At 48.2% G+C, this 19036-nt stretch overlaps 2 protein-coding genes across 6 annotated transcripts in view; one reads left to right on the top strand and one right to left on the bottom strand.

The window, feature by feature from the left end:
• The first annotated feature begins 368 nt into the window (after nt 1-368).
• SYNC (syncoilin, intermediate filament protein) lies at nt 369-18327 on the top strand. 4 transcript variants are annotated; one of them, XM_059138102.1, is made up of 5 exons: nt 369-673; nt 6482-7634; nt 14724-14848; nt 15024-15100; nt 16219-18327. In XM_059138102.1, exons 1-5 carry the CDS (start codon nt 621-623, stop codon nt 16227-16229), a joined length of 1419 nt encoding a protein of 472 aa, XP_058994085.1. In that variant the 5' UTR covers nt 369-620; the 3' UTR covers nt 16230-18327. The 4 variants fall into 4 exon arrangements, 3 of the variants coding, with proteins under 3 accessions (XP_058994085.1, XP_058994084.1, XP_058994087.1); XR_009345536.1 differs by having other exon boundaries at nt 14724-15100; nt 16219-16268; XM_059138104.1 differs by lacking the exon at nt 15024-15100 and having other exon boundaries at nt 370-673.
• RBBP4 (RB binding protein 4, chromatin remodeling factor) overlaps nt 17422-19036 on the bottom strand; it is a 24556-nt gene continuing 22941 nt past the window's right edge. For both annotated transcript variants that reach the window (XM_059138110.1, XM_059138109.1), the window contains exon 12: nt 17422-18424. In XM_059138110.1, coding sequence (XP_058994093.1) covers nt 18359-18424 — 66 coding nt within the window. In that variant the 3' untranslated portion in view covers nt 17422-18358. The remainder of the gene's footprint in view (nt 18425-19036) is intronic.

Here is a 19036-nt window from a genome sequence, read left to right as displayed (position 1 = left end):
CCAGGAAATCTCGCAGCATGGGGGTGGCCCTCGGTGTTAAATCTGGACTCGACCTTATAGGCTTAAACCGATAGCCCTTCCCTAACTCCGGCAACAGGCTTCCGACTGTCCCCAAACGCACGGGGTGTGGCCGTGACCCCGCCCCCCAGCCCTTAGGACAGCTGCGGGGGACAGTGCGCTCCGGCCTCTCCCCCCACACCTCCTCCACCCGCGCGGGTGGGGATCACAGGGCGCCGACCTGTGCGCGCTGGGGTGCTGGGTGCCTCTCAGTCCCCCAGCTCCCGAGCCCTGCCCCGCCGCAGAGCCACCCTACCCCCCGCCCCCGCAACTGGACTCTTGGAAAGAAAGGGTGAGAGAAAGAAGGTTCGGGAAGATCTCGGGGCCGGCAGATTTGGGAGACGCAGATCGGCCACCCCCCACCCCTGCCCCCGCCCCAGGCCGCACGGCCTGCTAGCTCCTCCTGCGGGCGGGGAGCTGGGGCCAAGTGGGCGCGCCCGGCCCGGGGCGGGCGGGATCCGGTGTCGGCGGCAGCTGCCAGTGCGGCGGGCGCGGGCGCGGAACAAGCGGCCCGCGGGGCGGGCTATTAATAACGCGGCCGCCCAGCCCGGGGTCGCGCAGCCATGGCAAGCCCGGAGCCCCGGCACGGCGGGGACGGCGCAGCCCAGGCCGCGAGGTAGGACAGTGCAGGGCCCGCGTCGCCGTCCCGTGGGGAGGGGGCGCTGGATGAGCCCCCCACCCCCACGCCCCAGCGAGCGCCTTCTGTCCTGGCTGGGGGTGGTGGGCCAGCCGGGGTGTGGCCCTGGCATCGGGCGTAGCCACCGGCCGAGGGGAGACCGGGGAGGCCCGGGGTCCCGGCACCTCTGTTTGTCCGTGGCTTTTTATAGTGCCCACTCCTCCTCCCGGGGCTGTGTGAGAAGAATCCCTTTCGGACTGGTGGTCATCAACCATCAAATGCCACGGGGCCAGACTGGCCGAGGACGCTCGCTCCCGGCTTTCCTTGAGACCTCACCCCAAATGCAACTGGAGATGGAGGCCTCCGTTTGCTGAATTCGCTGTGTGGAAGGGACTTGGTGCAAGGCTGGGCGGCTGCCAGCTGGGAGTTAGGAGTCTGTTCTGGTGGCTCCTTCTCTCCTGTTTGAGGCCTGGGATGGGGGTGAGGAGGGTCGCCCCTCCCGGAGCAGGAGGGGGGTCCTGGCAATGGCCTGGGGGCCCTGGAGGGGAGGCCTTCCCCCAGTCATCCACACTGTCCTCTAACCACTGCTCAGGGGGAAAGGGCCTGTGGCTCAGGAATTTGGGGCCAATATGGAGGATTTCTGCCCCAGGTCCGACTACAGCCCTGAGAAGGTAGAGGTCCAAATCCGCACGCCGTCCCCTCCTTCAGTGTCCCACACAGCACTCAGCGGAGTGTGGTTTTACCCATACAATCACCTGTATTGCCGTGTACACATTCAGGTGCACGCACAGGCAGACACACACCAACTCCTGGCCGCACTGTGCCACAGACACTCCTGGCCATGGCACTGATGCAGAGCTGGGAGCCTTTGGAGTTCTCTAGGACCCGCAGGGGCTGGCAGGGGCAGGCTGCTTGGTGTCCAAGGAAGCCTGAGGTCAAGGGTCCCAGCTGAGTGGGCTCCTCAGGCCTTGAGCCTCTGCCCATACTCTCCTTTTCCCCAGCTCCTTAGAGAGTGGCAGCTAGCTGAGTGAGGGCAGCGTCTAGCAGCGGCGAGACGCTGGGGTGGGGGAGGTGAGGGAGGCAACCATAGTTCATGGGGTAACAGTGCTGCCTGGGAGTCAGGGGGATGGGGTTCCACGTCTGGCCAGGCCACTTGACCTTGGGCAAGTTTCCTCTTTGGATCTCAGTGAGCTTCTCTGCCTGCCTTCCTTCTACAGAGCCCCACCCTGGGGTCCACAGGGAATGAGAACTATACTTGTCCTTAGGAAATGGACTCTCAGGGGACACTCCACACTCACTGCTGTAACACAGAGCATTAGGTGCAAAGATGAGCTATACACAGAGGGCCTTGAGAACGGGATAATGGCTTGTCTGTGAAATACTTTGCAGGAGAGACATGGTTTGAGCAGGGCTCCAAGGACGAGTAGACACATATGAGCAGGTAAATAAGTCTATTTTGATCGGTAAGCTCCATTAGACCTGCTGTAGCTGTTGCACCTGTTTTATTTTAAATATTTTATTTATTTATTTGACAGAGAGAGACACAGCGAGAGAGGGAACACAAGCAGGACAAGTGGGAGAAGGAGAAGCAGGCTTCCTGCTGAGCAGGGAGCCAGATGCGTGGCTCAGTCCCAGGGCCCTGGGATCATGACCTGAGCCAAAGCAGATGCTTAAGGACTGAGCCACCCAGGCGCCCCTGTTGCACCTGTTTTAGAACTCGTGCCTGTTCTGGGAACAGAGGGGTCAGCGGGAGCTCCGGCCAGCCTTGGAGCTGGATGCCATCTTTTCCAGGCTCTGCCACTCACTTACAAGTGGTGGAACTTGTAAGTTCTTTGCTTGGGGCTTCGGTTTCCTCATGTACAAAATGGGGTAAGGGTAAAAGATGAGCATCACATACATGACTATTTGTGTGAACGACTTGGAATCCTGCCTTGAGCGCCGTTCCATCATTCCAGGGGAGATCACTCAGCAAGAGCGTGCGGGGGCCGTCTGCTAGGAAAGTGGGGGCTCTTCTGAGGATCGAAGAGGGGCTGGCTGGCTGAGCAGGTGCAGCATTCCGGGCACCGAGGAGCGCTACCTTTCTAGGTAGCACAGGACCGTTTGCTAATCAGATGATGTACAACGCGCTGTATTTTCTCAGCAGGATCCGTTAGACACAGTGGGCTAGGAGTAGGAGGTGTGAAAGTGTTAGTGCATATTCTGGATTGTCAAGCACGGGGTGGGTGGTGGGGAGTAGAGTGAGCTGAGGCTGCGAAGGTATGTTGGGGCCACATCGTTAAGGGCTTTGAATCGATGCTGGGCCGTGGGCTGTGTGTGCGTGAAGTGGGGCGGCAAGGCTATGTTCGAGCAAGCTGTGGCACTGTAGAGAATGGATTGGCGTGAGAAGGAAGAAAGCCCGTTGGAAGGTGGGCATGGGAGTGCCGGTGTGCGAGGGGATGACTTGGAGTAGGGCCCTGGCAAGGGGATGAGGAGGGGACAGAGACTGGAGACTTTCTGAGATCAGTTAGTTCTCAGCGAGTTGGCTCTGTGAGGGAGGGAAAGAGCTGCTTAAGGATTCTTTGCCTCACCCACCTGCTGTATGAGGCTGCACTTCTCTGCGCCAGAGAATATGGAGGTAGCGAGCCCGGGGAGCTGGGTAGCTTGAGATACCAGGTGACACCAGGTGAAGAGATCTAAACAACACCCTGAGGGATGGGGACAAACCAGGTGATGCTTGGGGCTGTCTCCAAGCTTTAGATTTCAGTGCAGGTGCTGGGTTCTGGGAGGCCAGTGACGTCGGGGGCCTGGTAAAGCCACACTGGTGGTTTCCCAAGGACCACCGTTGAGACACAGAATGCGAAGACAGGGATTCCTGGGGTGCTAGAGAGGAGGACAGAATACACAACGATTTAGAAGAAATCTGGGGATGCCTGGGTGGTGTAGTCAGTTAAGCATCTGACTCTTGATTTCAGCTCAGGTCATGATCTCATGGTTGTGAGATCGAGCCCCGCGTTGGTCTCTGTGCTCAGCGTGGATTCTGCTTGAGACTCTCTCTCTCCCTCTGCCTCTGTTCCTCTCCCTACTTGCCCATGCTCTCTCTCTCTCTCTCTCTCTCAAAATAAATAGATCAAATCTTAGAATAAAAATAATCTGTAGTGGGAACTTGGAGCTAAGATATAGAGCTTAAAACCTGGACATAAGTAGGCTTGTCTTTTATTTTAAGATTTTATTTTTAAGTAATCTTTAAAGATTTTAGTATTTATTTGTCAGAAAGAGAGAGCACGCACAAGTAGGGGGAGCAGTAGGCAGAGGGAGAAGCAGGCTCCCTGTTGAGCAAGGAGCCCAATTTGGGACTCGATCCCAGGATCTCAGGATTGTGACCTGAGCCAAAGACAGATGCTTAACCGACTGAGACACTTAAACACCCTACAAGTAGGCTTTTTCAAGACAGAGAAATTATTATTATTATTTTAAAAAATATTTTATTTATTTTTTTGACAGACAGATCACAAGTAGGCAGAGAGAGAGAGACAAGGGAGGAAGCAGGCTCCCTGCTGAACAGAGAGCCCGATGCAGAGCTCGATCCCAGGACCCTGGGATCATGACTTGAGCCGAAGGCAGAGACTTTAACCCACTGAGCCACCCAGGCACCCCAAGACAGAGAAATTATTTGATACAGGGGCTTTTCATTTATACATTATAGCTAAGGTAGCTTTCTTGAAAACGATACTCAAATTTAGTACCTCATACAAATGTTATGAGGATTAACTGAGTTGAGAAACATAAACCATTCAGAACACAGCCTGGCACATGTAAGACCTTTATTAGTGTCATTTATTGTTGTTATTTCCATGGTATTTTATATTTTCAAAAAATTGCTTAGAGATCCAAGGTAGGTAAAATGCAGTTGAAACAGGAAGGACCAGAGCCATCTGAAGGTCAAAGAAACAGGAGGCTATTCCTTAAGAGGCACTGGTTAAGCTAGCAGGGAGCCGACAGCTGGGTTAAGGAGCTTCTCAGCCAGAATCACAGAATCTGAATTCAGAGTCTTTGACGGGAACGCCTGGGTAGCTCAGTTGTTGGGCGTCTACCTTCGACCCTAGGTCATGGTCATGATCCCAGGGTCCTGGGATCGAGCCCACATGGGGCTCCCTGCTTGGCAGGGAGACTGCTTCTCCCTCTCCCACTCTCCCTGCTTGTGTTCCCTCTCTCGCTGTGTCTGTCAAAAAAAATAAATAAAATCTTAAAAAAAAAAAAAGAGTCTTTTGACAGACCAGAGGAGCCAATCCTAACAAGATGAGATCTTGTTTCATTTTGTTCTGTTTTGTTTTGGAGTGCGGAGGCGGGGTTTGGGGGGGAGGAGGGGAGGTTTGAAGGGGCAGAGGGAGAGAGAGAGACAATCTCAAGCAGGCTCCATGCCCAGAGAAGAGCCCGACGTGGGTGGGGCTCAATCCCACAACCCTGAGATCATGACCTGAGCCAAAATCAAGACTCAGATGCCTAGGGGCACCTGGATGGCTCAGTGGGTTAAGCCTCTGCCTTCAGCTCAGGGCATGATCTCAGGGTCCTTGGATCGAGCCCCACATCGGGCTCTCTGCTCAGCAGGGGGCCTGCCCCCCCTTTCTCTCTGCCTGCCTCTTTGCCTGCTTGTGATCTCTGTCAAATAAATAAATAAAATCTTAAAAAAAAAAAAAAGACTTAGATGCCTAACCGACTGAGCCACCTCGATGCCCCAAGAAGATGAATGAAGTTTTACAGGAACAAGAGAGTGATTTAAAAGCACTTGGTGTGGAAGTCTTGTGTGTGCGTGCGTGTGTGTGTGTGTGTGAGAAAACTTCTTAAGGCTTTTAGTCAAACTCAGTATTTGCCAACGATATGATAGAGCTGTTCTATACTGGCCTTTAGCAATAGATGTATAGTGTCCAGAGATTCACTGCTCAGAGCACACCCGGGTGCTGTTTCCAATACCCATCCCCAAGGAACAGCGACAATTTGGAGCCTAGTCAAAAGGAAGTGACCCAAATGAGGAGGGCACTGGACATTTTGGCATGCATGGAATAATCAAAAGATGTTCGTTTTCTTTAGGTGTCTAAAGAACTTACATGGGAAAGGAGGTAGGTTTGTCTGATCCTAGAAAGAGGAATCAAGCCTAGGTAAAAATTGCAGACAAGGATTGCCTGGGTGGCGCTGTTGGTTAAATATCTGACTCTTGGTTTCTGCTTAGGGTGTGACCTCAGGGTTGTGAGATGGAGCCCAGGTTGGGCTCTGGGCTCTGCATGGAGTCTGCTTGAGTTTCTCTCTCCTCCTTTTGTTCCTCCCACCATCCTCACTATCTCTCTAAAACAAATAAATCTTTTTTTTTTTTTTTTTTTTTCCTAAAGACCATTTATTTGACAGAGAGCACAAGGAGGGAGCAGCAGGCAGAGGGAGCAGGGAGCCTGACGGGGGGCTTAATCCCAGGACCCTGGGATCATAACCTGAGCTGAAGGCAGATGCTTAACCTACTGAAGCAGCCAGGTGCCCCTAAAATAAATTTAAAAAAAATCGCAGAGAAGGTTTTACTTCAGCGCTAGAATTTTCTTATGACAGTGGAACAAATAGTGGTGGCTCAGGTGTGAGTTTCTTGGCCTTGAAGGTCTAAACACTGACATCACGGGGGTGTTGCTGGGGGACCTGAGCTATGCGTGGAGGGGGACAGACTGATGGGAGGGAGCAGATAAGTGCTCTCTGAGATGTGGGAACCGGATATGGATATAACCCTAATGGTTGCCGTTGCCAACCATCCTGGGATGGTGGCTGTCCTCTCACTTTAAGTCATTTCTCTTGCAGGGAGACAAGAGCAGAAGCCACTTCTCCTCTTGAAGAGGAGAGCTTGGAATCCCCCCATGAGCCCAGGACTCTGGACCCAGAAGTGACTCTGTCTTTGAAGGGGACCTTGAACTTAGAGGACATTCTCTACCTGGGGGACACAGGTGACCTTGATGAGCTAGATGAGATACTGTGTGTGGAAGAGACGGAGCAGCCTGAGGAGACCCTGTACATCGAGGAGACCAGGCAGCCAGGTGAGGCCCTGCACGTGGACGAGCCTGTGAAGCCAGAGGAGATCCCCCGTGTGGAAGAGCCGGCGCAGCCGGAAAAGAGCGCAAGCCCAGAGCAGACCGGTGATGGGGGAGAGACGGTCACGTGCGAGGAGAAACCCAGCCCTGAGGAGGGCCTCAGCTCCGGGCTGAGTGCCAGCACCGAGAGCCTGAGCATAGAGGACCTGGAACTGCTGGAGCAGCGTTTCCAGCAGTGCGTGCAAGCCGTGGCCCAGCTGGAGGAGGAGCGGGACCAGCTCATCCACGAGCTGGTGTTGCTCCGGGAACCGGCCCTGCAGGAAGTGCAGCGGGTCCATGAGGACATCCAGGTGGCCTACAAGCGGCACGCCCAAGCCGAGCTGGAGAGGGACGGGCTGAGGGAGGAGATCCGGCTGGTCAAGCAGAGGCTCTTCAAGGTGACCAAGGAGTGTGTGGCCTACCAGTACCAGCTGGAGTGCCGCCGGCAGGACGTGGCCCAGTTCAACGAGCTGCGGGAGGCGCTGACCGCCCGGGCGGCCCAGCTCTCCGAGGAACTGGCTGGGCTCCGCGAGGCCTACCAGAAGCAGAAGGAGCAGTTACGGCAACAGCTCGAAGCACCGCCAAGCCAGAGCGACGGGCACTTTCTGCAGGAGAGCCGGCGGCTCTCTGCCCAGTTTGAGAACCTCATGGCTGAGAGCCGCCAGGGCCTGGAGGAGGAGTACGAGCCTCAGCTGCTGCGCCTCCTGGAGAGGAAGGAGGCGGCAGCCAAAGCCCTCCAGAAGACCCAGGCGGAGATCCAGGAGATGAAGGAGGCCCTGAGACCCCTGCAGGCAGAGGCCCGGCAGCTGCAGCTGCAGAACAGGAACCTGGAGGACCAGATCACGCTCGTGAGGCAGAAGCGGGACGAGGAGGTGCAGCAGTACCGGGTAGGCCCCCCCCCCCCCCCCCCGGGCGCCCCAGAAGTGCAGCCCGTTAGTTAGCACTGATTGACCCAATCAGTGGCCTTGTAGGCACTCCAAAGGCTCCTCTCCCGCAAGGGATGTACGCCCCCCCAACCCCCCCTCCCCGCCCCGGCAGCCACTCCCTTCCCTGCTCTATCCACTCCTCACTGCGCTCAGGCAGGCCCGGGCTAGGCACCGGAAGCTGTCTGCACCCCTAGTGCGCGCAGCACCCCAACACTCAGTCCTCTCGTTAATTTTCCGAGTCAAGTATTGGTGCTTTCAAAGATGAGACAGGCTCAGTGCGCTGGTCTGTCTGTCTGACCCTGATGTCTGTCTGACCCTGTCTGTCTGACCCAGTGCACGTTCCACCTTACAGAATCACACTTGGGTAGAGAGAGCGGGAGGGGTGGAGGCTAGTTGGGATGTTCCTTCTCTCCTTCCCTCTGTACTCCCCCTCGGGTCCTACCTGTCCCACCTCTGCCTGAAGCTTCCCAGTTGTAAAACTGGGATGAGGGACACTTGGCGGGCTCTGTTTGGTAGGGCACACAACTCTCCATCTCAAGGTTGTGAGTTCGAGCCCTACACTGGGTATAGAGATTTCTTTTTCCTTTTTCTTTCTTTCTTTCTTTCTTTCTTTTTTTTTTTTTAAGATTTTATTTATTTATTTGCAGACAGACATCACAAGTAGGCAGAGAGAGAGGAGGAAGCAGGCTCCCCACAGAGCAGAGAGCCCAATGTGGGATCCCAGGATCCCAGGACCCTGGGGATCATGACTGGTGCCAAAGGCAGAGGCTTTAACCCACTGAGCCACCCAGGCGCCTCAGTATAGAGATTTCTTAAAAACACACACAACTGGGATGAAATCTATAAAGCTCTATTCTTCATTTTTTTTTTGTGCGTTGTCACCATTTCACTTGCATTTGAGTTACTTCTGATTAAGTCTGAATCAGTTCTTTTTTTTGTTTGTTTTTAAGATTTTACTTATTTGCTTGTCAGACTGAGAGCACGCACAAGCAGGGGTTGCTGCAGGCAGAGGGAGAAGTAGGCTCCCTACTGACCAGATGTGGGACTCCATCCCGGCACTTTGGGATCATGACCTGAGTTGAAGGCAGACACCTAACCTACTGAGCCACCCAGGCGCCCCCAATCTCTTTATAGACAGAGAGGGGTATAAACACTAAGTTGAAAACACAATTTTGTTTGTCTCTCCCACAGACTGTGAGCTTTCAGAAGGGAGTATGGTTTACTTATTTCTGCCACTCCAGCTCAGAGGACACATCAGTTTAATGCTGACGTAAGCATCACTGACCACTGGGAAAGCCCCTCAGAGCAGTATTTTCCTCTTTTGAAACACACATTCCTTCGGATAAACTTAAAAAGCTTATGCCCTTCCGGAGATTCTCATACATCCTACAAGGAACAAATCCTCTGTTGAAAATGGCTGCATTCACTTTATTCAAGATTTTGTCAAGCTTTCTGTAGCTTGTATTACGACAGCAAAGGGGTTTTTGGTCCTAATAGTGAATATATTGTGTACTACCCTCAGTAACCCCCCCCCCCCACTGCTTTTTTAATTGGTTCACAATCTAGTGAAGGAGTTTTATTTATTTTTAAATAAATACTATCCCTTTTTTTTTTTTTAAGGTTTTATTTATTTATTTGAAAGACAAAGATCACAAGCAGGCAGAGAGGCAGGCAGAGAGAGAGGAGGAAGCAGGCTCCCTGCCGAGTAGAGAGTCCAATGCGGGGCTCGATTCCAGGACCCTGGGATCATAACCCGACCCAAAAGCAGAGGCTTTAACCCACTGAGCCACCTAGGTGCCCCAATAAATACTATCCTTAACAGTTTGTACTCACACAGACATTAATATTTGTAACCCGGGGGAGAAAGTAGCATGTGGGATTTAAGAGAGGTGAAGATAAGAGTGCTATAGGATAATGAAATTATTTTAGTCATCGGTTAAGTCACAGAACACTTCATAGAATAACAGGTGTTATTTGAGTTGGCTATTGAAGTTTAGGCAAGATCTAGACCAGTGCTGTCCAAAAGAAGTACGCAAGCCACATACAGAATTTTAAACTTTCTAGTAGTCACATTGAAACAGTAAGAAATAGGTGAAAGTAATTTTGATATATTTAACACAAGATATGCAAAATATGTAGAGACTTGGCTCCATGTGAGAGTTGAAAAACTGAAAGCTGGGGTGCCAGAGTGGCTCAGGTCATGATCCTGGGGTCCTGGGATTGAGCTCCATGTCAGGCTCCTTGCTCAGTGGGGAGTCTGCTTCTCCCTCTGCCCCTCCCCCCACTCATGTACGTATATATGTGTGTGTGTGTCTCCCCCTCTCTCTAATAAATAAATAAAATCTTAAAAAAAAAAACACCCCAAAAACCTGAAAGGTGATTTGAACTGGAAAGGCAGGTTGGGTAGTCTGAAATCCAGACTAGGTAATGTGCAGACGGCTGTATCAGTAAAGGTATTTGATTTAAGGGAGTGACAAGACTGCCTCTCTGCTTTTAGAAAAAGTACTGGTAGCAGTGTGCAAAAATGGGCCGGAGACCTAGAAGCTAGGGCACTAGTGAGGAAGCTATGATAGGTAAGAGGAAAAAATGGTAGTGGGAATACGAGGAAGGGGAGGGATTCAAGAACAAATGCAGGCCACCGACTGAAGAGGGTTGAGGTGAGAAGTCACCGGGGTGTTGTGGCCACCGACTGAATGTGGCCACCGACTGAAGAGGGTTGAGGTGAGAAGTCACCAGGGTGTTGAGACCTCAGGCAAGGCCAGCTGGGACAGTGGTGCCATCAACAGGGAATCCTCTGGGGGTGCTTTTTTGTTTTTTAAAGATTTGAGAGAGAGTGTATAAGCAGGGGGAGGAGCAGAGGGAGAGGGACAAACAGACTCTGTGCTGAGTGCAGAGCCAGACTTGGGGTTTGATCTCGCAACCCTGAGCCAAAACCAAGAATCAGGCACCCGACCCAACCGACTGAGCCACCCAGGTGCCCCCTCTGGGGAAGTTTTCTGACACAAAATGAGGGTTGTACGGTTTCCTGCCCTCCCCCACCCTCCTGCCATGATTTTCATCTCTGAACTGGCTTTGTTTCAGATTTGATGGTCAGTGCAGCTTCCCAAAGATCATTTTATGAAAAACAATCTTGATGAAATGTCTCCTACTACTGTATCATAAAGTGGGAATCAAGGTCTAAGTGAGCAAATTCTTCTTTCTGAAATGGCTTCCCGGACTGCCAAAGGTCACTTACAGCACTGGACTACTTTTCAAGGGTACCCTTCACTCTTGTGGTTGTAAACTTTGCCTCTTTCATCGCCATTATCTGTTCATTCAACAAATACTTTGTTAGTGCCTACTTACCATGTGGCAGGCAGTGAGCTAGGTACTGGCAGAAGAGAGGAGATGAGAAATGGGGGCGGGGATATATAGTTTATAGTCAGTATTTATAGTCCAGGAAGGATACTGGATAAAATGAATACATTTTATAAAATCTAAGACACTTGATTTTCTTAAGATTTTACTTATTTGAGAGAGAGAGAGAGAGCGCACGCAGGAGGAAGAGCATGGGGGGGGGGCGGCAAAGGGAAGAGAAGCAGGCTCTCCACAGAGCAGGGAGCCCCATGTGGGTGGGACCTGACCCCAGGACCCTGAGATCACGACCTGAGCTGAAGGCAGATGCTTAACTGACCAACTAGGCCACCCAGGCCCCTAAGACAATTGATTTTAAGATGCACCCTGACCTGAGATGTTAAAATGTGAAAGCCTTAGAATCAATGAAATTAATATTCTTCAATCTAATAAACACTGTGAAAGTTGTAGGAATAAGGCATTATACCAGTGAAGTAGATATAATTACCCCTGCCTGGGGAAGCACAGGGGAAATTTCATTTTTAACAATAGCTGGCATGTATTTTTCTTTCTTTACATGTATTAATTCATTTACTCCTCACCTGTCTGTGAGTTAGGTATGAATTAATCATTGGTCACCAGAAAAATGAGAAGAGATGAGACAGAGAAATTAAGTCATTTGTTCAGGGTTGTATGGCTAGGAAGTGATGGAAGGAGGACTCTGACCTTGTGCAATCTAGCTGAAGTTCACATTCAACTTCACAAGGTGTTTGAGCTGAGCCTTGAATACATTCATTGGGTAGACAAGGGAAAGGCATTCCAGGCAGAGGAACAACTTACACAAAAGCGTGGAAAGACAAAAAGACATTGTTAAGGGAAGTGAGCTCAGTGTAGTTGAATCATATGTAAGCAGTAGACAGATGTGGCTGGAGAGGTGGACTGGGACCAGACTGTAAAGGGTTTTTTATGTATTCAGTCAGTGGTTTTCAAAGATTTTATTTATTTATTTGACAGAGAGAGATCACAAGTAGGCAGAGAGAGGAGGAAGCAGGCTCCCTGCTGAGCAGAGAGCCCGATGCGGGACTTGATCCCAGGACCCTGAGATCATGACCTGAGCCGAAGGCAGCAACCCACTGAGCCACCCAGGCGCCCTCAGTCAGTGGTTTTCAAAAAAAAAGGTTTTCTCCAAAGCCACAGACCCTTTTCCCCAAACAGAATCTTACATGGAAAGGTAAAAACGAGGAGCCACTTTCTGTGGCAAGGGCACTTCAATATGGCCTCCTCCTGGGGTTTCATGGAGAAATTTGAGGACCACTGAAGAGCCATTAGATAGGATGGCAGCAAAGTGAGCTGTAGAGAATGAGCTCTAAGCCAGGGGCAAATCCTGGCTCTACCACTTCTTTTTTAAGTTTTGTTTCACTAAGCTCTATACCCAACATAGGGCTTGAACTCATGACCCTGAGATCAAGAGCCACTTGAGCGACTCTTCCCGTTGAGCCAGCCAGTCACCCCTGGCTCCAGCACTTCTAACTGGGAAACTCTGGACAAATTACTTAACCTGTGACTGCAGTCCCTCACATGTGCACCGGGATTAGGAGTAATACACGGCACAGGGCTGGTGCAGCGGATGAACTAGGTAATGTTTGTGAAGCCCTTGCAATGGTGCCTGGCACATATGTACATGCTCTTAAAAACAGAGTGAGTGGGATGAACTGAAAGAGCCTGGAAAGACCACTCATGAGGGAGAGATAATGTAAGATACATGAAGTAAAATATTTGGGTAGGATTTGGTGACTGGTGTAGTAGGCGGAACGAGGAACTTGCTGAGAATGTTGTCGAGGTTTTTAGCTGAATTTGGGAGGTCACTTATGCTGAACTATGGAATGTCTACTGTCTACATATTTCACATCAAGCATTGTGGGTAGGGTGCTAAGACAGAAACCTACAATCTGACTGGGAGTTAGACACGAATAAAAAAGATAGTGACAACACAGCAGATGCTGTCTAGGTGACAGGCCCTATTTCTAGTACTCGAGAGCCACATGAGGCCCATAGTGGCTTCCATACCACATAGTGCAGGCTACAGCAAAGTTTGTATGGAAGAGTAACATTTGTTCCAGTTAGAGGTAAGGGTCAAACCAGAGGGGGTCTGAATGGCAGACTAAAGAGGTGGAAAGCCTTTGAAAGACTGAAACGATAAAGCAGTTTTGGAAAGTGAATCTAGTTGGCGCTACACAGCATTGAGACTGGATGTCTTTAATGGCAGTCACTATGGCAATATTTACTTCTTTCTGTGACATCGTTCCTGTCAATTTATCACTCATGGTACAGATTGCCTTCCCAAGCGTGTACTTTAACACCTCGCCAAAATAAAGGTTTGCTGGCGATCTCTGGGAGGCTTGGGAAATTGGGGCAGAGAGGTATGCAGATGCTTCCCTTCAGAAGACAGCTTAGATGGTACGGTTGCATCTCTGTGTGGTGCCAGAGTATGGCTAAGGCACTAAAAAAAGGCCTTTTGGTAAGGTTGGTGGAAGTCGGGATTCAGCGAGTATCAAACGCCACAGATTGCTGTGCTACAAGCCCACCAAGGATGGCTCAGAGAACCAATTATTTGGATCCTTCTAGTAACAGCATGTACCCAAACTGGATTCCTATCTTCTTATTCTTCAAAATCTGAGGTGAAGTCATTACCCCTTTAAAATAGACATTCTGACTTCAACCTTCCCTTCCCGTCTCCCTCAGTCTGTGGAACAAGGATCCACGCCAGCCAGCAACTATGCCAGAGACGGACTTGCTGACATCTTCCTTACCTCACTCCTCAGGCATTAATTCGAGGCAGAAACAGTTTACAGAACATATCCTGTCTGGGTTTGGCAGAATGGGAAACAGTTATCTTAAGGCTCCTGAGGGCCTCCAGGGCATGGCTTCCTCATCTTCCAACTTAGCACTTTGGAATGAATTCAGTCTTTTAGTATAATGAGTACAGGATATAGGAAATTAACAATTATGACAGCCAACATCCTAATAAAGCCCCTATTTGCATAGGATGTTACAGTTAAGTACCAGGTAGCACGATCTTGGAGTTCAAGGAGGTTCAAATATGAAACTTGTATTTACTGTTTTCCTATGAACAACTGGACTTCTAGTAGCTGAACTCTTCTGGAATTAGTTAATAATTGCTTACAAAGAATTGATTTCTTTTTGTCTTTTTAAAGTAAGCTCCACGCCCAACATGGGGCTCGAACTTAGAACCCTGAGATCAAGAGTCACATGTTCCACAGACTAAGCCAGCCGGGGGCCCAAAGACTTGGTTTAAGTTAAATTAAGTCGCAGATGATAGAAAAACGGATTATCCTAACAGAAACAAACCGGCACAGAGCCAGAGGTCCATAAAACTCTCAGCACACCGATGAGAGGACCAAAACCCTCCCCCACACTTAACACTGCAAAACAAACAAAAATCCTCTGAGCACCCACCCACCCAGTGCAGGATTCTATTAAACAGTCATCTGCAGGTACAGACGAGACTCCTGTCAGGTCCCCATTGGCAAAAGCAGGATCGCTCTGTCCAAACGCCTCTTTGAACTTGTTTCTCAACCTCAGCACTGGTGTGAAAGTTAAACCATGTGTAAGAAAGTGCTTTATCAACTGTAACGGACAGTGTCCATTGTGGTACTGTTCTGCTCCTTAGAGACGTTCTTGTCCTTCCCGCTGCAGGAACAGCTGGAGGAAATGGAAGAGCGACAGAGGCAGTTGAGGAGCGGCCTGCAACTCCAGCAGCAGAAGAACAAAGAGCTGGAGCAGCTGCGGATCAGCCTCGCCGGAGAGCTCTCTACCTATAAGTCAGTTATCGCCGGCGCCCCGCTTTTAACCGACGCTGGCAGAGGGGATGGTGGGGAGGGCAGGTGTTGCTCAGGGGAAATTTCACTGAGCAGGGAAAAGCAGAACAACAGCTTGGGACAATATTCAAATTGTGCTCACCCATGACAGATGGAAAACGGATCTCTTTTTTTAAAGGGCTATGCTACCCAAGAGCCTGGGACAGGCTAACGCTCCCACTTCTCAGGCAGGTGGAACGGAGACTCAGTCCCAAGGTGATCCTTGAGGGTACAAGAGTGGTGTTTGCCCTGTTGCTGCTTCTAACAATACTAATGCCTTAAGAACTTAGAGTGTGTCCAATGACAAGTCAGGTAGGAATAATGCGTACCTCCACATTGCCTGGTTTAAGCGTTCAGGGGTCACTTGGAACGTTTCGGTTTCTAGCAGGACTCAAAATATGCTCTAATTATTGCCAGGAATTCGGTAACAGGATGACACATCCGGGCTCTATGCATTCTTACTTTCCTTGGCCTATCCTACCCCATCTGCTATTCATAAATAGCTTCCTTAGAATAGCAGAGAAGAGAGTTATGCTACCTAATTCAGACTATGACAAAAGAGGCCAAAAGGCTAAATTAATCTGTAAGTCATAAAAAAGGCTCAAGTGGGTGTTGTTTATAGCCTGTGGGACAGGATTACTGCTTAATATAGGAAATAAGCAATATACCTATCCATTAATTTCTTTATATACTAATGTTCTTATATTCTGTATAAAGTCCTATATTCTCTCGAATAAAGAAACTAAGGAAAAAAGGTCTGGGTCAAGTTGTATACTAGACAGATGCTCATAAATCTTATTCTTAATTGTGTCTTGGATACAAACTCAAAATTAACAATTATTAACCAATACTTTTCCTAACTTACTAGCATTTTTTCTTTTACCGTGTTTTATCCGGGCATGACTATGCTTATTGTTTGGGAGATTAGAGAACCTTGTAATTGAGGAAAATGATATGTCAAATACCTTTGTGCAGATCAGATTAAAAGTACAATAGGCAAAGGGCAACAACTCCTCTTAACGAAACGAAACTACAGAATCCCAGTTACTCTAATACTCTTGTAAGGTTAACCTGGGCAGAGAAAATCTCTAGCTAGCCCCTCTCTTCACCACCACACAGGTTACCATTCATTCTGTTCTGCAAATAAGAGGCACCCAAATAGGCATTTGGCAAGGAGAAATGCATCCCTAATCCTATGTAAATTACACTCTAGCAATCTCTCCCCAATTTAGCACTAACTAAACTTCAGAAGTTCATTGGCATGAACTTTACACTGTATTATTTCAAGTTGACCCAAGTATGAACTTATTTTTTGTCTTTTCTCAATTTTACAGGGGCTGTTTAGAAACGTATGGCCGAATCTGTAACCCAGAAACAACAGCAAAAAACTTTTTATCAAAGGATAACTAAGTACCTTTTGGACATACTTTTTTCCAGAGAAGGGAGTGCCAAGGACTTGGCAAGCAGTTCACCCTGGGAATGCCACAAATACTGGCTGACCTGTTTAAAAAGAGTTGAAGGCTGGCTGGAGGCAGAATGCCATCAGTCAGGACTTAGATGGAGTCTAGTTCATAGGCTGCTGGTACCAATCTCTGTGCATGCAGGAATGGAAAAATGAGCCTTCTGTCCTCTGGCAGCAACTCCCACGTGCACAGAGTAAAGGATGGATGTATGGACAGACACACTTTAGTGTTGTGAAGAATGTATCTTGCCTTGTGTTGACCCAAAACAAAAATCTTTTTTTGGAGGTAGGGTCAAAAAGGCAGCCGACTTTCACGATATGGGTTTACAATTTGAATTCCTTTGTGCCATGAGTGTTAGACTTTAAAATGAATTCTTTTACAAAGTTTTAGTCTGTGTGGACTCATACAGTTTACTCCTGTGTCAAGATAATTTTCACTACACTCTAAAAGAACTACTGACTTGGAAAAAAGAAACCAATCTAGATTTGAACTGAAAGGTTTAAGGGTACTGATATTTTCCCAAAGACTGTGCTCATGAAAATGATTTTCAGTCAGTGATGTATTCCTTTAAACTGAGTGACTGGCAAAGAGCCAGGCATTTTATCTGGTTATGGCACTTGGTGATAAAGGCTTTCAAGAGTCTATTATTTGTAACTTCTAAATACAGGCCCCAGTGAAAAACATACTGGGGAGATTCAACCTCTCTATGGGAAAAGGTTCAATCAAACACCTTTTCCAAATTTAAAGTCTGCCTTAAATGCTCTCTGCCACATTGCCTTTGACAGTCTTAGAAGTCCATGTAGTTCTCTAGGGACAGACTTCAAAAAGATGTTTTGTTATCAAAGACTAGTCCGTGTACCTCTGGCTCAGTGTTTTATGTCTTGCACTTTCCCTGGGAAGGAGTGAAGCTCTTCTATCGCTCTGGGTTTATTATATTTAATTCCACTTTTGATAGTCAAAGACCATATACAGTAAAACAGTCCTCTGAAAAACTGTTAGAGAAGCCAGACTGGTGTTTGATGAATGTTATATACCGAAAAAAAAAAAAAAAAAAAAACAAACCACCCATCGGCATGGGGTTACGTAGAAAAGCAATTTATTCCATTATAAGCACTTACACAGTTAGTCATGGAGAGTAACAGGCCTGCTGGTGAAACAGGTCACCCAAAATAGAGATGGTACCAAACTAGTGGTCAAGGACTAACTCCTAAAAAAAAAAAAATAAAAAAAAAAAAAGCAACACTTATCCAGGATTAATTTAATTTTAAAAACAAATACAAGCTATCAATTCACTCTTCTCAACTCAACTGGACAGTCTACCTGTGGTATGACTGTCAGGTAAAAACATACATCTTTACAACTTGGTGGTCCCAAGTTTTTTAAAAAAACCATTTCACAGAAAGGAAAGAAATATGAAAACAGCTCAAGAAATACACTAACAAGCAAAAATATATGGGGAAAGAGGAACATATAGTTTTGACTTAACTGAAGAAACTGAGAGGAGACTGGTCTACATAGGGAAATGTGCATCCTGGAAAGTCAGGTGTGAAAACTTTAGAATAGGAATTTATATGACTTGAATCTCCCCCATTTCCTGAATAAAAACAACATCTTGTGGTATTTATACTTCATGGCTCAGACACCTACCTCACTTGGCTCTATCCTTCCTCACTTTAGCCTTTGCTTAAAAGGAGTCTGTAAAACTTGGGGATATAGCCTAAGAAGAAAAATAACCACACCCAATATTCCCCTTTCTGTGGCTACGTTAGACCTTTTGTTACTAGAAAATTCCTGAAGAAAATTTAAATATAAGTCTGTGGCTTTACTGAATCAAGTCCCCCAGTTAATATTTAGAAAACACCCTCTGTTTGGGCTAGTAACATCGTTGATGGTACCTATCATAGAGGGATAGCCAAACAAAGTCTGTGTCTCAAAACCAGTGTTAAATCAATCTCAGGGTTGAGAGGGGGGAAAAAAGGGGAGTCTAAAATCACAAGAAGTGCAGACATATCTAGGACCCTTGTCCTTCTGGATCCACGCTTCCTTCAGGATCTTCATCATTGTAAATGTTCTCTGCCTGCCCAAAAACAAGAAAAGGATATTTAGTAAACATGAAGGATACTTCTTGAAGTTAATGTTTCAAAAACAGAGGTGGCCAGGGAGAGAGACTGTGAGCCACAGTCTCTGTAGCAACTATTCAACTCTGCAGCTGCTGCATGAAAGCAGCCAGGGACCATCTGAAAATGAATGGGTATGGGTGGCTGTGTTCCAATAAAAACAGGCAGCTGGCCCACAGGCCAACTAGATTAGGACATTCCCACAAAATTGAAGTATGGTAACTGTTTGTCCTGATACTCAACCTTCAGGAGTCCTTCTACTGGATATTACTGACAAGAGTCAGAACGTAAAAACAACACAAATGTCCATCAAATGACCAATGAGTAAATAAAAATGTTACCTGGCAATGAAAAAAAAGCTAGTCACAGATTGCATTATTTAATTTATACTAAGTGTCTGCAACAGACAAATCCATAAAGTAGCCTGGGGGTTGCCTAATGCTGGGAGGACTGGAGGAAAATGGGGAGTGATGCTTAATGGGTAAGGGGTTTTTCTGAGGGATGAATTACTGTGATGATGGTTGTATAATTCTGTGATTATGGTTAAAAATAAATTAGAAAGTCTTCATTAA

This window comes from Mustela lutreola, chromosome 10 (genome assembly GCF_030435805.1).
Source record: "Mustela lutreola isolate mMusLut2 chromosome 10, mMusLut2.pri, whole genome shotgun sequence".
Taxonomy (NCBI): domain Eukaryota; kingdom Metazoa; phylum Chordata; class Mammalia; order Carnivora; family Mustelidae; genus Mustela; species Mustela lutreola.
The sequence above is the reverse complement of the archived record's forward strand: the minus strand, read 5'-3'. Positions and strand labels throughout refer to the sequence as shown.